The sequence below is a fragment of the Phyllostomus hastatus genome, unplaced genomic scaffold, assembly GCF_019186645.2.
Source record: "Phyllostomus hastatus isolate PE091 unplaced genomic scaffold, TTU_PhHast_1.1 phas_contig_495, whole genome shotgun sequence".
Classification (NCBI taxonomy): domain Eukaryota; kingdom Metazoa; phylum Chordata; class Mammalia; order Chiroptera; family Phyllostomidae; genus Phyllostomus; species Phyllostomus hastatus.
The window spans coordinates 2,133,991-2,146,827 of record NW_025333895.1 but is presented as its reverse complement, the minus strand read 5'-3'; the positions used below and the strand labels follow the sequence as shown (position 1 = coordinate 2,146,827).

Genomic DNA, 12,837 nt, shown 5'->3' with positions numbered 1-12,837 from the left:
ACAGGCTTTAAGAGGTTGGGTAACTTGCCCAAGGTTGCTCAGGAGAGCTGGAACTTGAATCACTGCAGGGCATACCAAAGTACATCTTAAGTCCTATTACAGAAATTTTAGGCAATATTTGTTATTGTAGCTCTGTGACCCTGAGCAAGTTGGGTTTTCTGAATCTTGAAATTCTGTGTCTATTCAGGATACCATACAGGCTTGTTAACAAGATTAAAAAGCACTCATAAAGCTCCTAGTCCTTGGCCCAAAGCTACTAGTTATTGAGTACTTATAATATACCATTTGTCCAAATTCAGTGTGGTTGAGAAGTGATAACCCAAGGCAATATATAATTGCTGACATAGTAAAGCTTATGTTAGTACAACAAATTTGGAGAAGGAAATGTTTGATGTAGGATGGAGTAATCAGGAAAGGCTTAAAAGAGGAAGTATGAATTGAACATGGACTGGAATGATGGGAGGTGCATTTCTCATATAGTAAAAGCACAAAAGTAAAGATTACTAGAATTTGGACATGACAAAAATATGGCTTGAGGGCACTTCTCTGGAGAGCGTTCATGAATAACTACAGCTCTGTTAATATCTTCCATGTATCAGAGAGGCATTGGCCAATTTTGAAAAACCAGGCAGAAGATTTTAATCCATATTTTAAGAAGTAGTGAGCGATATTTTAAGATTAGTTTGCTAGTGGGTTGATAATCCTCTCCACCAGAACTTCGACCCCACCTTCTCCAGTCTTGTCTGGCGTTATTCTGGGGTGGTTCACCCTTCCTGGCATGGTGATACTACAGGTGGATACCGTCGGTTGGGACTGGTGTGGTGGTGGTTCTGTGATTTTAGGATTACATAAAATACTAATGTAGGGGACCAACAGATGTTTGATGTTTTTTCCTTGTCAGCTCATAGCCATTTATTTTGAAATTTTTTAAGTTACTGATTTTAGAAAGTGGAAGGGGGAGAGAGAGAAACATCTATTTGTTGTTACACTTATGTATGCATTTACTGGTTGACCTCAACCTTGATGGATCAGAACAACACTCTAACCAACTAAGCTTAGCCAGCCAGGGCAGCTCATAGCCATTAAAAAATTTTTCTCTACAGTATACCACCATTAGTATTTTATAGAAGGAAGGTCTTTTTTAACATCACACGTAAAAAGGGCCATTTCTGCATAAAGGCAGCCATAAATTTGGTTTTGTGGAAAACTAGTATCCTCATTTTTGACATTTGAAAATCAGTGAGAGACTTGTCCTTAACCTATTGGTGTATACTGTTCTAAGCTGTCTCATTTTTAATGCATAAAAATGTTCTAGTGGAAGTAGTTTAAAAGAAAGTTTTATGCCTCCTCCCAGCTTTTTTTTGTGGATGCCGAGGATCTACCAAACAAAAAGTACACAAGGAATATAGAGAGGCTGAAAGGGATACTACCTTCAAGGGAGGGTTCTATAACACGGTAATGAGCCACGGTTTACTTTTGAAGGATGGCCTTAACATTGTGCTTGTGTGCTGGTTGTCTGTCAACAATAAAAATACAGTGAAATTTATTGATTAACTGGCATAGAACTTAAAATGATCTGTAGTGTCACAGGACAATTAGCATATACTCAGGGATCAGTCTATTCAGGTCTTCGAAAATGGAACACTGCTCTTAGTTATGGCATCAGTTGTTTGCAGTGTTGTTCGTACATGGCAATTAAAGAAAATCTCTTGCTTTCTTGGAAACCTGCATCCAAGCTTGTGATCTTTTCTGAAGAGGACTGAGCATCGAAACCACAATTTGGGTAGACTCTTAAAGAGTTTTCTGGCTGGATTCTCTGTGAAGGGTACCTGGGAACTGTGAGAGCATTTTATTCCTCAGCATGATGTAGAGTAGCGATTTCCAACTTTTGTCCTCTCATGGCACACACACTAGTATTCCGCGGCACACCAAAAAATTTTTTGCCGATGTGACAAAAGATAGGTATAATTTTGATTCATTCACACTGGACTGCTGTTGTCATTTTTTAATTTGACAATTTAGGAGAAGAAAGGTCAATGCCCCTGACTAAATAGTCAGGTATTGCATGTTCTCAAAATTCTTGCAGCACACCAGTTGAAAATCGCTGATGTCGAGATGAGCCGCATACAAGGAAGTGGTTCAAAATGAAGCTTATTTTGGAGAGTTGCCTCACTGTCGCATCTGCCAGAGGAGTTTGGGTAGTTCCGGTGATTGGCTTTTAGTCCTGGCGTGGTGCAGTGTATGGGGGCGCCAGCAGGTGTGTGGGATGCAGGACGCCTAGCGAGCTGAACCTGCCTGCAGGTGTCTGGCGCCAAAGGTGCAGTTTCTACTTTCTGACGCACGGTGGCGCTCAGGTCTCCCTGGCCCTGCCAGCCGTCTCTAAGGCACCTCTGCCGCCACCTGCAGTCTCAACCAAACTCTAGGTGGCGGGATGTGACGGCCGGAGCGTCCAATGGGCCACCAGGCTTTCGGGTACCGTACAGCTATAACCAATAGGAGCTGAGGAGAGGAGCGGGGGAGGCGGGCCCCACGGCAAGCCTGGCAGAGGCGCGAGGCCCTCCTCCCGCCTCTCCGCCTACTCCATCCTCCGCCGCCTCAGCTTCCCGAGCGAGTCCTGCGGCCGCCGGAGCAGCTCCCGCGGCGGAGCAGGAGCCGGATGGTCAGAGGAGCCCGGCAGCCCCAGCAGCCGCGGAGTCGCCTGGCCCCCAGGTGGGGCGGGGACTGGGTTGGGGATGGGGCGCGGGAGCGGGCCGAGGGATAGCGGCTTGGGGCCGTGAAGCATTCGGGGCGCAGAGGCTGGAAGGGGGGTTTAGGTTGGAAGGATTCGGGGGCTGCCTAGGGCGGCGGGGCGGGATGGGCGACGATCGCATCCTCGAGGCAGGAGGGGCATGGGCGGGAGGGGGCGCCAAGGGGTGAGGCTGGGGGCACTGGGCCAGGAGGGGCAGGGCGCGCGCTCCTCTTGGAGGGGCCGTGGAATGCGGGGGGCGCGGAGCCCGGAGGGGCGGGGCGCGGAGGGGCAGTGCAAGCTCGCCAGGGGGTGGGCACGGGAAAGGGGAGGCCGGAGGGACGTACGGGGGTGACGAGGCAGACAATGAGTAGGTGGCGGTGGGTGGTTTTGGGGAGCTGGGCTGTGACGAATTAGAGCCAAGGATGGAATGGGAGATTTGGAGGTAGAGCAAGGTTTGGACTGAGCAGACATCAGGGGAACAGTGGGACCCAGCATTGCTTGGTGTTGGCAGACAGGGGAAACAGTCTAGGCATCTGGAAGGTCGGGTATGGGTTTAGCGAGCCTATAGTCCTAGAGGGTGGTACGTTGAGTTATTGACTGGCAGAGTAGGGCCCCGGGGACGTGTTCTTGTATGTCACTTTTAGTTACCATCTTCTCTGCTTGGTCTACAGACTGACTGGCACAGTGGAGAAACCACCTCGAAAACGGAAAAGCAGGTAAGGCAAAATGCCTTCCTATTTTGATTCGTGTTTCTCCATTTGCTTGGCTACACCTGTGCCGTAATGTATAATTACACCCTGTCCGTCGGTGAAGCCTTTTACTTACCCCGTTTCCTAAAGAATGTAACTATCTGCAGGACTTCTTTTTTGATGAGGGGGAGGGGATAATCTAAGATTATATGGGAGAGATGTGGAAAATGGAGAAATCCTAGTTTTTGACTTTAGCCATAATTTCAGCTTCTCCCCCAGCTCTGTTTAAAAGCGAATGTTTATTGACCATCTACTCTGTGCCACATACTGTGCGCAAGTGCTTTGTATGTGTTATTTTTTTGGAATCCATGAAGCACCCTAAGGAAGTATGTAGCGTTTTCACTGTTTTGCAGAGGAGGGAACTGAGGAACAGAGAGGTCAAGTATTTACTCAGGGTTGCATATCCCGTAAATGACAGAACCAGGATTTGAATCTAGGTGGTCTGACTCCAGACCTTAAGCTCTTATCCACTAGACTATAGTGCTTCTAATAAATAGCCAATTGAAAATAGGTTTTCTGATTGCTTTTTCTTTTTTTCATTGTACATAGAGTCTAGTAAACATTTGAATCATAGGGAAATAGAAAAAGGGGCTTATGTCATCTGCAAACAAGTGAGTTATTTCTGGAGGAAAAAAAGAGCCTATGTCCACTCCACAAGCATTTTTGAGTGCATTCAGCATCTCAGGTACCATATAGCAATTCTGTGTCGTCATTAGAAGATTTCCTTTTTCACAGATGTAGGCTCTGGCCTAGAGAAAGTAAGCTGTAATAGCGAGGATGTGACCAGGACTACTGCCGTAGTCAGTACTTGGTAAGTTATTGATGTTCGTACACAGAAAACCTCCGTAGCAGGTAGATGTGAAAATGCTGATTGTGGAGAGGCCAACAGCCAAAGCCCCTTTGTCTCTCGTCAGGCCTGGACTGTTTCATGTGGTGGCCATATCTGGCTGTTGGGCACTCAAAATGTGGCTAGCATGACTCAAGAACTGAGATTGTACTGTCATTAATCATCATTTAAATTCAAACACCAATACGACGTGTTATTGAAAAATGGTTCCGTGTGTTCGGACCAACTTGGGTATGTGAATCTACTTTTTCATCTGTAAAATTTATGAAATTTAAGTACAGATCAAATATCTCCAGTGGAAACTCATTGTCCAAAATGAGGGGTGCTCTAAGTATAAAATACACACCAGATTTCAGGTTAGTACAAAAAAATGAATGTAAAATTTCTCATTACTATTTTTTTTCTTTTTTCTTAACATCAATGTGTGGTTGCCTCTCACGCACCCTGTTCTGGGGACCTGGCCTGCAACCCAGGCATGTGCCCTGACTGGGAATCGAACCGGCTACCCCTTGGTTCGCAGCCTGTGCTCAGTCCACTGAGCCACACCAGCCAGGGCTCATTACTAATTTTCATATTGATTCCATGCTGGTATAATATTTTAGGTATATTGGATTAAATAAAAGTATTAAAATTATTTTCACTTCTTCTAAATAGCTACTGGAAAATGAACATTTACATCTATGGCTTGAATTGTATTTGTGTTTGACAGCCCTCATTTAACTCTCATTACGCCACTGCCAGACTCTTGTAGTGGCCTGACTGGTGTCCCAACCTCAATTCTGTAATTTATTCACCATACTGTGCAAGTTGATCTTGTCATTCTCATGCTTAAGATTTTTCTGTTTTCCCATTGCTTATTGAACATAATTCAGACTTTTAGCCTAATCATAAAAAAGAGCCTGCCTTTATTTCACTCCTCCCTATCTTTCGAGCCACAGTTTGGTGTGATAGCCATGGAAGTTCTCAATAACAGATCTATTAAATGTCTGGTGTGAAATGACTTAACTTTCTGGTGAATCCTTCATGATGAATTCATTGCTGAATGTAACTCAGTGTTCTGTTTGCCATTCCCAGAACTTATGTTCTCTCTTTGCTCTGGGTTTTTTCACACTTTTTCTTTTTCTTTCTTTTTTTTTTTTTTCCTGGAATACTTCCTCCTCGTTCCTTGGCAAGCTCCCTCCTTTAAGACTTAGCTCAAATGTCACATCCTCTGTGCTGATTCCCCCCATTCTCTCCTTCTCTTTCCTCTGCTCTGCCTTATTTGTTCCCATGATAGCCTTTACGGACACCTAGATGTAATGGTTCGGGTTGAATTTGAATTTTAGCCCTCTCAGAGGCAAGTTGTGAAATTATATGCAAGTTAATAAACCTCCCTGAGCCCTAGTTTCCCCACCTGTGTAATAGAAATAATAATAGTTCACCCCTTACTGAGTTGTCAAATGCCTACTACAGTGCCGGGCGTATAGAAAATACGTAATACATTTTAGACTAAAAAGCACCCGTCAAATGCCTTTTATTTTCCACCTCTTTTTAACATATATATTGTCCAAAGGATTGATCATACAGATATTAAGGCAAAGAAGAAATGGGGGAAGGATAATGAAATTAAACCAGTGGAAAAGTTAGTGTACAGACTAGAAAGTACTGCACAGTTCCTGAAGGTGGGCTCCGTATTTGGCTCTGGGTATCCTAGAGTAAAGCAAAGAAGAACACAAAGCTCAGCTTCCAGAGTCACGGTGCCTGTAATGTCTAACACAGGTCGTTCAGGAGAAGCGTGGCTTGTTTTGACGGTTAGGTCTGAGGGACATCTCTCCTGCTGGTCTCCAGAGTGGGAACACTAGTTTTGTGGGAGAGAAAATCCCAATGATAAGCACAGTAGTGAGTTTTTTCAGATTGCTTCTTACAATGCTTCTCCTTCCAGACTCAGGTAATGCCAGGGAACAGGACATCCTCAAAGAGCCAAAGCAATGTGGCTTAGGTACACAGCTCCCCGATGGCTGGGCCCAGCTCAGAGACGAAGAGGAATGTTTGAGCCACAGGGCCACTTGCTTACCCCCAGCACCTAGAATAGTGCCCGGCCTTTAGGAGGCTGTGGACTGAACGACTGAGTGAATGAGTCCTTCTTCGTGAATATTATTACTCCTCGTCACCCAATTTTGGTAACCATTGGGCAGCAGTGAGCTTAAGTTTATATTCTCCGTCAAGAATCGTGAGGTTGTGTATTCTGACCGCCTGTCTGATTGAAGTCACATCCTGATCAAGTCAGGATTTTGGCCTGAATGGACGGACAGCCAGCATACATCTCTTAAGAGGTGCTGTGGGCAAGACCAAGATTGGTTTCAGAAAATAGTTTTGGGACTGCCCTAAAAATAGAAAACAAAATGGTCATTTATGGCCCTAAGGATGGGTTATAGATCCAGGGGATGTCATGACTGTAGCCAGGAGTTGTTGTACAGCTGTTACCAGCAGTTGCATACTGTGGCCATAAAAATTCTCAACATCGAGGGATAGAACTTCCTGATGGGCACTTCAGATGAATTAATTGTTGAATGCAGCCTTAAGTATCCCTCAGAGTTGGCCTGCTGTGGAGAGCTGTTGACTGTTACACTGTGTATCCTGCTACATTTTGGAAAATAGTTGCCAATAGCTTGATTTTTATTTTAGAATAGTTGCTGTTAAGTCATTCTTTTTGATAAACATTTGTTACAGCTGCGTTCGTTATCTTTTGAGAACCTTCCTAGTACTGACCAAACTATAATACAATTCAAGAAAGACCAGGATGATTTGAGATAAGCAAGCATCTCATACCCTACTGTTATTCTTTTTGTGTGTGTGTCTTTTTTTCCCCACTAAAACTTTTATTTCCTTGTCTTCCTTTTTGTATCTGTAGTACTGAGGGGATACTTAATAAAACTAATGAACTAATAAATGAATTGGTGGCAAGAGGGAGTTAGTGTGGGATGGGGCTTTGGTGGTCCAAAATGATGTGATAATATTTAATACCCTTGATAAACTGTGCTAGACTGAAAGGAGTTTAAAGATTAGGAAGCTTCATCTCAGGGTGGTTTTAGAAAATTCTGAAGACTTCAATATTAAAGTTAATAAAAGCTTGGGTTATGAGTTACAGGATCCTTTCAGATCCTGTTTGGAATAAGACCCATTTGTTTGGGTAGGGTTAACATTAATTAAAACTTTATTATATGTCCCGACCAGTGTGGCTCAGTGGTTGGCCATTGTACCCACAAGGTGAAGGGTCACTGGTTCTATTCCTGGTCAGGGCACGTGCCTGGGTGGCAGGTTTGGTCCCCGGTCGGGGCGCGTACAAGAGGCAACTGACCGGTACTTCTCTCTCATGTTGATGTGTCTCTCCCTCTTTTTCTCCTTCCCTTCCCCTCTCTCTTTAAAAAAGTAAAGAATAAAAAACTTGATGATTTGGGTTGTGTGTGTGAGATGTATTTAAAGCAAAGGATCCAGGCATTTTGATGGTATGTGTAATTGGTTTGAATTACAAAACACTCAAATGCTTTTTAGTTCTGGATACTAGAGATACAGACATGAGTGAGATTGGGCCCCTGCCCGGGGGGCCAAAGCTCATATATTTGTGGGGAAGAGAGACACAAGGACATGAGACAGTGTTATGACTGTGTATTTGCGAAGGGTTCCTAGTCGGTCTGCGTGCTGCTTGTGAGGGCGGTTTCCAGGGACACTTCCTCGAGGCCCGAAGGCTTGGAAGGCTGTTTGCAGCAGCCTGCAGCCCTGTGGCTCTGGAAAAGGCTGGGCGGAGCCTGGGTGTGGACTGACGCAGGACGAGGTCTTCAGTGAGGTGAGTTCAGGATCTGAACCACAGTGGTCTCAGGTGTGGAAAGAGTGGTGTTTTTATTTTTAAAGATTTTATTATCTATTAGAGAGAGGGGAAGGGAGGGAGAAAGAAAGACAGGGAGAGAAACATCAAAGTGTGGCCACCTTTCACGTGCCCCACCCCCCCCGCCCCCACCAGGAACCCAGGCACACACACCCCAGATTGGGAATCGAACCAGTGACCCCTTGCTTTGCAGTTGGTCCACTGAGCCACACCAGCCAGGGCAAGAATGGTGTTTTTAAAAGCTTGGGCTGTGATGTCAATTTTTTAGAGCTTAAGAGATGATTTTCAACTAGGGGCGATTTTGCCTTCCACAGGACATTGGGCAATGTCTGGAGACATTTTTAGTTGTTAGCCCTGGGGGCAACTAGTGGGTAGAGAGAACAGGGATGTTGCTAAACACCTATAATACACAGGCCAGCTTTGCACGTCTAGGAATTTTCCACTTCCAGTTATCAGCGGTGCTGAGGTTGGGAAGTCCTAGACTCGAGTCTGAGTCCCAGGTCTTCTAAATACTAGCTTTGGGCTCCTGAGCAAAGTACTTAAGCTCTGAGCCCGCCTGCTCGCTTGCAAAGTGCAGGTAATGACAGTGGGTCTACTGGTAGGGTTATTCCTTTCCTCTAATAGTATGTACACTTTGTGAGAGCAGAGATCTTTGTCTGTTTTCTTTACTGTTCTATTCCTAGCATCTAGAATAGCCCCTCACATACAGGGTGGGGTGGAAGTAGGTTTACAGTTGTGAGTATGTGAAATGCAGAGTTCGTTCTTGGATTAGTATTTATGAATTGTTGTATTATTTCCCATACAAACAACTGTAAGCTTACTTTTGCTCCACCCCGTATAATAGGTTCTCAGTGACTCTTCGTCGGTTGAGTCAGTGAATGGCTCATTGAGAGGATTCCAGGAAACAATGATTGTAAAGTACATGATACAGTTACCTGACATCCATGAAGGACTCAGCAGATGATAGCTGAGACTGTCATTGGTTTAATTACTTTTATTTGGCCTTTTCTTCCAGTCTTTGTAAAAATCAGCTTATCGATGTATTATTTGTATAATAATGAAATTCACCAGGGTTACATATACAGTGTGATGACTTTTGACAAATGTATCCAGTTTTGTGACCACCCACTGCAATTGTGAAATGGGACATGCCCCCTCCCCAGAATTTGCTCATGTTCCCTTGCAGTCATGGTTCTGGCAACCACTGATCTTTTATTCTATCAGTAAACGTTTTGTCTTTTCTGAAATTTCATGTGAGTGAACTGTTCATTCTATAGTCTTTTGTATCTAGCTTCTTCTACTTGACATAATGCTTTTGAGATTCATCCATGTTATTATGTATAATTGCAGTTAATTTCTTTTTATTTGCGAGGAACATCTCATTGTACGGTTTTTCCACCATTGTTCATCCCCTCGCCAGTGGATGGATGTTTGCCGTGTTTCTAGTTTTTGGCTGGTGTGACTGCTGCTGTTGTGAGCGTCTGAGCGAAGGCTCTGTGCAGACGTACGTTTTCATTTCTCTTGGGTAATGCCTAGGAGTGACCCTGCCGTGTCTTACTGCAAGTGGATGGTTAGCTTTTTAAGAGATTGCCCAGCGTGTCCACAGTGGCTGTACCATTCTGCATACCCACCAGCAAGGTATGGGATTCCATCGGCTCCATGTCCTCATCAGTACTTGATATTGTCATTGTTTTTCTTTCTTTCTATTTTAAAAAACATATTTATTTATTTTTAGAGAGGGGAAGGGAGGGGGAAGGAGAGAGAGAGCGCAACATCGATCAGTTGCCTCTCGCACACCCTCAACTGGGGACCTGGCCCACACCCCAGGCATGTGCCCCGACCAGGAATCGAACCAGCAACGTTTCACCTCGCAGGATGATGCCCAACCCACTGAGCCACACCAGTCAGAGCTATCATTATGTTTTTAAACTGCTTTTCCCGAATGACTAATGATTTTGAGTATCTTTTCATGTATTTATTAACCACTCATATACTGTAACTTCTTTTGTGAATTTTATGTTCAAGTCTTTTACCCACTTTAAAAATTTTTTTAAAATTGTATTTGTTTATTTTGAGAGAGAGGGACAGAGAAATAGAAATAGAAAGAGAGAGAGAGAGACGTTGTTCCACCCATTCATGCATTCATTGGTTGGTTCCTGTTTGTGCCCTGACTGGAGATTGGACCTGCAAGCTCGGTATATCAGAACAATGCTCTAACCAACTGAGCTACCTAGCCAGGGATTTTACCCATATTCTTATCAGTTATCTTCTTATATAGTTATAAGAGTTTTTATGTATTCTGCCAACCAGTTCTTTATCAGGTAAGTGTTTTGCAGGTATTGTTCCCAGTCTGTGGGCCACCTTTCCTTTTTCTTAGCTGTATCTTGAGGAGCTTTTAGCTTGAATACTAGTTTCAGTGGGGAACACTTTTAATTGAGGTAGCAGATACAAGAGGAGCAAGTTTGGAGGGCTAAGCTTGTGAGTTGACCGGCCGTGTGGAGTGTAGAGTGCTTCAGTGTACCCTCTCTAACCAGGCAGCTGAGGACGTGGGTCTGGAGCGTGAGATACGGATTTAGAAGTCAAAGGCAAAGACTCAGTGGTCCAAGTCATGAAAATGAATGAAATTACCTAGAAAAAAAAAGAAATAAATAACCTAGGAGACCATGTTGAGTGAGATGTGAAGAAGGCAGTGGAATGGTACGGTGACATTGGGTAGAAGTACGAGGTCTGTCCGGAAGGTATCCAACATGTAATATGAAAACTAGCGACATTTATTGAAGAAGATACAAGATGCAAGAAACATTGTGCATAGGACAATGACGCCTCAGTCCCCTTCAAAGAAGGCACCTTGGGACCTCACACAGTTCTCCCAGTCACCAGCAGCTGCCCCATCGTATTTTCCTGAACCTCATTGACGGTCTGAAATCTCTTCCCTTTCAAAGGTGATTTTAATTTTTAGGAAAAGTCGGAAGTCGCAGGGCACCAAACATGGGCTGTAGCGGGGCTGAGTCACCTAGGTGATTTGATGTTTCACCAAAACACTCTGCATGAGGCGTGATGTGTGAGCGGGCTCATTGTTGTGGTGAAGCTGCCCATCACCAGTTGCCCATAGCTGCGGCCTTCTGAATCATCTGAATAGTTTCTGTGGAGGTTTCTTCAAGGTTAATGCAAAATTTGATGCAGATTCATTGCTCTATTTGCTCAGTCATTTTGAATGTGACAGCCACACAGTACACATGCTCACTCAATGGCATCTACTGCCCCCCACTGACTAGTGCAATAAAGCTGTCATTGCTCACGCATGGGCATTGCAGTCCACTCTCCTTGGCTGCCACGTTACATCGATGCCGTGCGAACTATCCTCATTGTATTAACCATGGCCGGGCTTTTTCCGGGCAGACTGTACACCAAACTGCTTTCTATCTCTTAGATGTTCCCTCTTTCTTTGCAGTGTTATCTGTCCACTGCAGTGGTAAGTAGTCATCAGACAAGTAGTGTTCATCTCTGGGAGGTAGATCTCTCTGGTCTGGTCGGAAGCTGAGATTCTGGAAGTCGTTACTCAGAAAACCAGAGGCAGGTTTTCCAGTTTACACTGAAACACAGGCACATCCACTATTTACAGTTTCTTTGTGATGATATTTGCTTCAGCAACCTCCCTACAGAAATGCAGTGGGTTTGGCAAAGCAGGTGTCAGTGAAAACCTCGGGCATAGTGCCAACATTCAGTTCTGTGAAAGCAGAGTCTGTGGGGCCCGAGATAGCGTGGTCAAAGTGTTTAGCATTCCCATGTAATATTTTATTCTGGAATAGATCTGGACTAGCTCAAGCAGTGATTTTCCAGCGTGTTCAGACAGAGCCCGGGGGTGCCTTGGGACTAACTCAGGGGCCCCCGGGAGGGTGGGATGCTAGGAGCAGCCAGGAGAAGATTAGCAGACTAGCCTCTAAGGCATCCCTTCTGCTTTCTGTTTGCCTGTATATTTTTAATATGGAAAATGTGAATGTAGACAAACTGAGAATATGGCAGGGAACCTGAACTGTTCACCCTGCCTACTTTGCCCTGTGGGGACCTCTTTAAATTGGCTCCCGGCTCCTTGGGCAGGACTGCCGTAGACTCTGAGAGCTCCCTCGCTTCCTGGTTGGACCGGGTATTCCAGGCCCGTGTTGTATGTGTTTGGTTCAGACCTAGAATCTGCTGTTCTCCAAGGAGACCTGTTCTGGCGTCACTCTGCTTGTTACTGTTATGTTTTCATCCTGAGGTTCTAGCTGAAAACAAGGATTCTACGGGGCTGGGCAAAAGTAGGTTTATAGTTGTGAGTGTGCAAAACCCAGAATTCTTGTATTATTATTTATTTATTGTTATTTTCCATAAAAACAGCTATAAACCTACTTTTGCCCCACCCTGTATAATCCTTGTTTTCAATTAGAATATCCTAAAAGTAGTTATGAAAGTAACAAATTTAGAAGAATGGATACACTGTATACATTACTGTGTTCTTCAATAATGCTCCATCAATGTAATTTTTTCCACTTGGATTTTTTTTTGATAGAAGTTGAGTAGCACACCTCAACTTCTATCACCCACACCCACACTTCAATGTGGGGAGTTACATTTTAGGTTAACATCCTGAAATACAGGTAATCTGTAATGCTGA

At 44.3% G+C, this 12,837-nt stretch overlaps 1 protein-coding gene across 3 annotated transcripts in view; it reads left to right on the top strand.

Annotated features, from left to right (window-relative positions):
* The first annotated feature begins 2,579 nt into the window (after positions 1-2,579).
* SCAI (suppressor of cancer cell invasion) overlaps positions 2,580-12,837 on the top strand; it is a 109,265-nt gene continuing 99,007 nt past the window's right edge. For 2 of the 3 annotated variants that reach the window (XM_045846338.1, XM_045846339.1), the window contains exons 1-2: positions 2,601-2,709; positions 3,400-3,444. In XM_045846338.1, coding sequence (XP_045702294.1) covers positions 2,657-2,709; positions 3,400-3,444 — 98 coding nt within the window. In that variant the 5' untranslated portion in view covers positions 2,601-2,656. Of the gene's footprint in view, positions 2,710-3,399; positions 3,445-12,837 lie in introns of all 3 variants that reach the window. The other variant, XM_045846337.1, reaches the window with a different exon arrangement.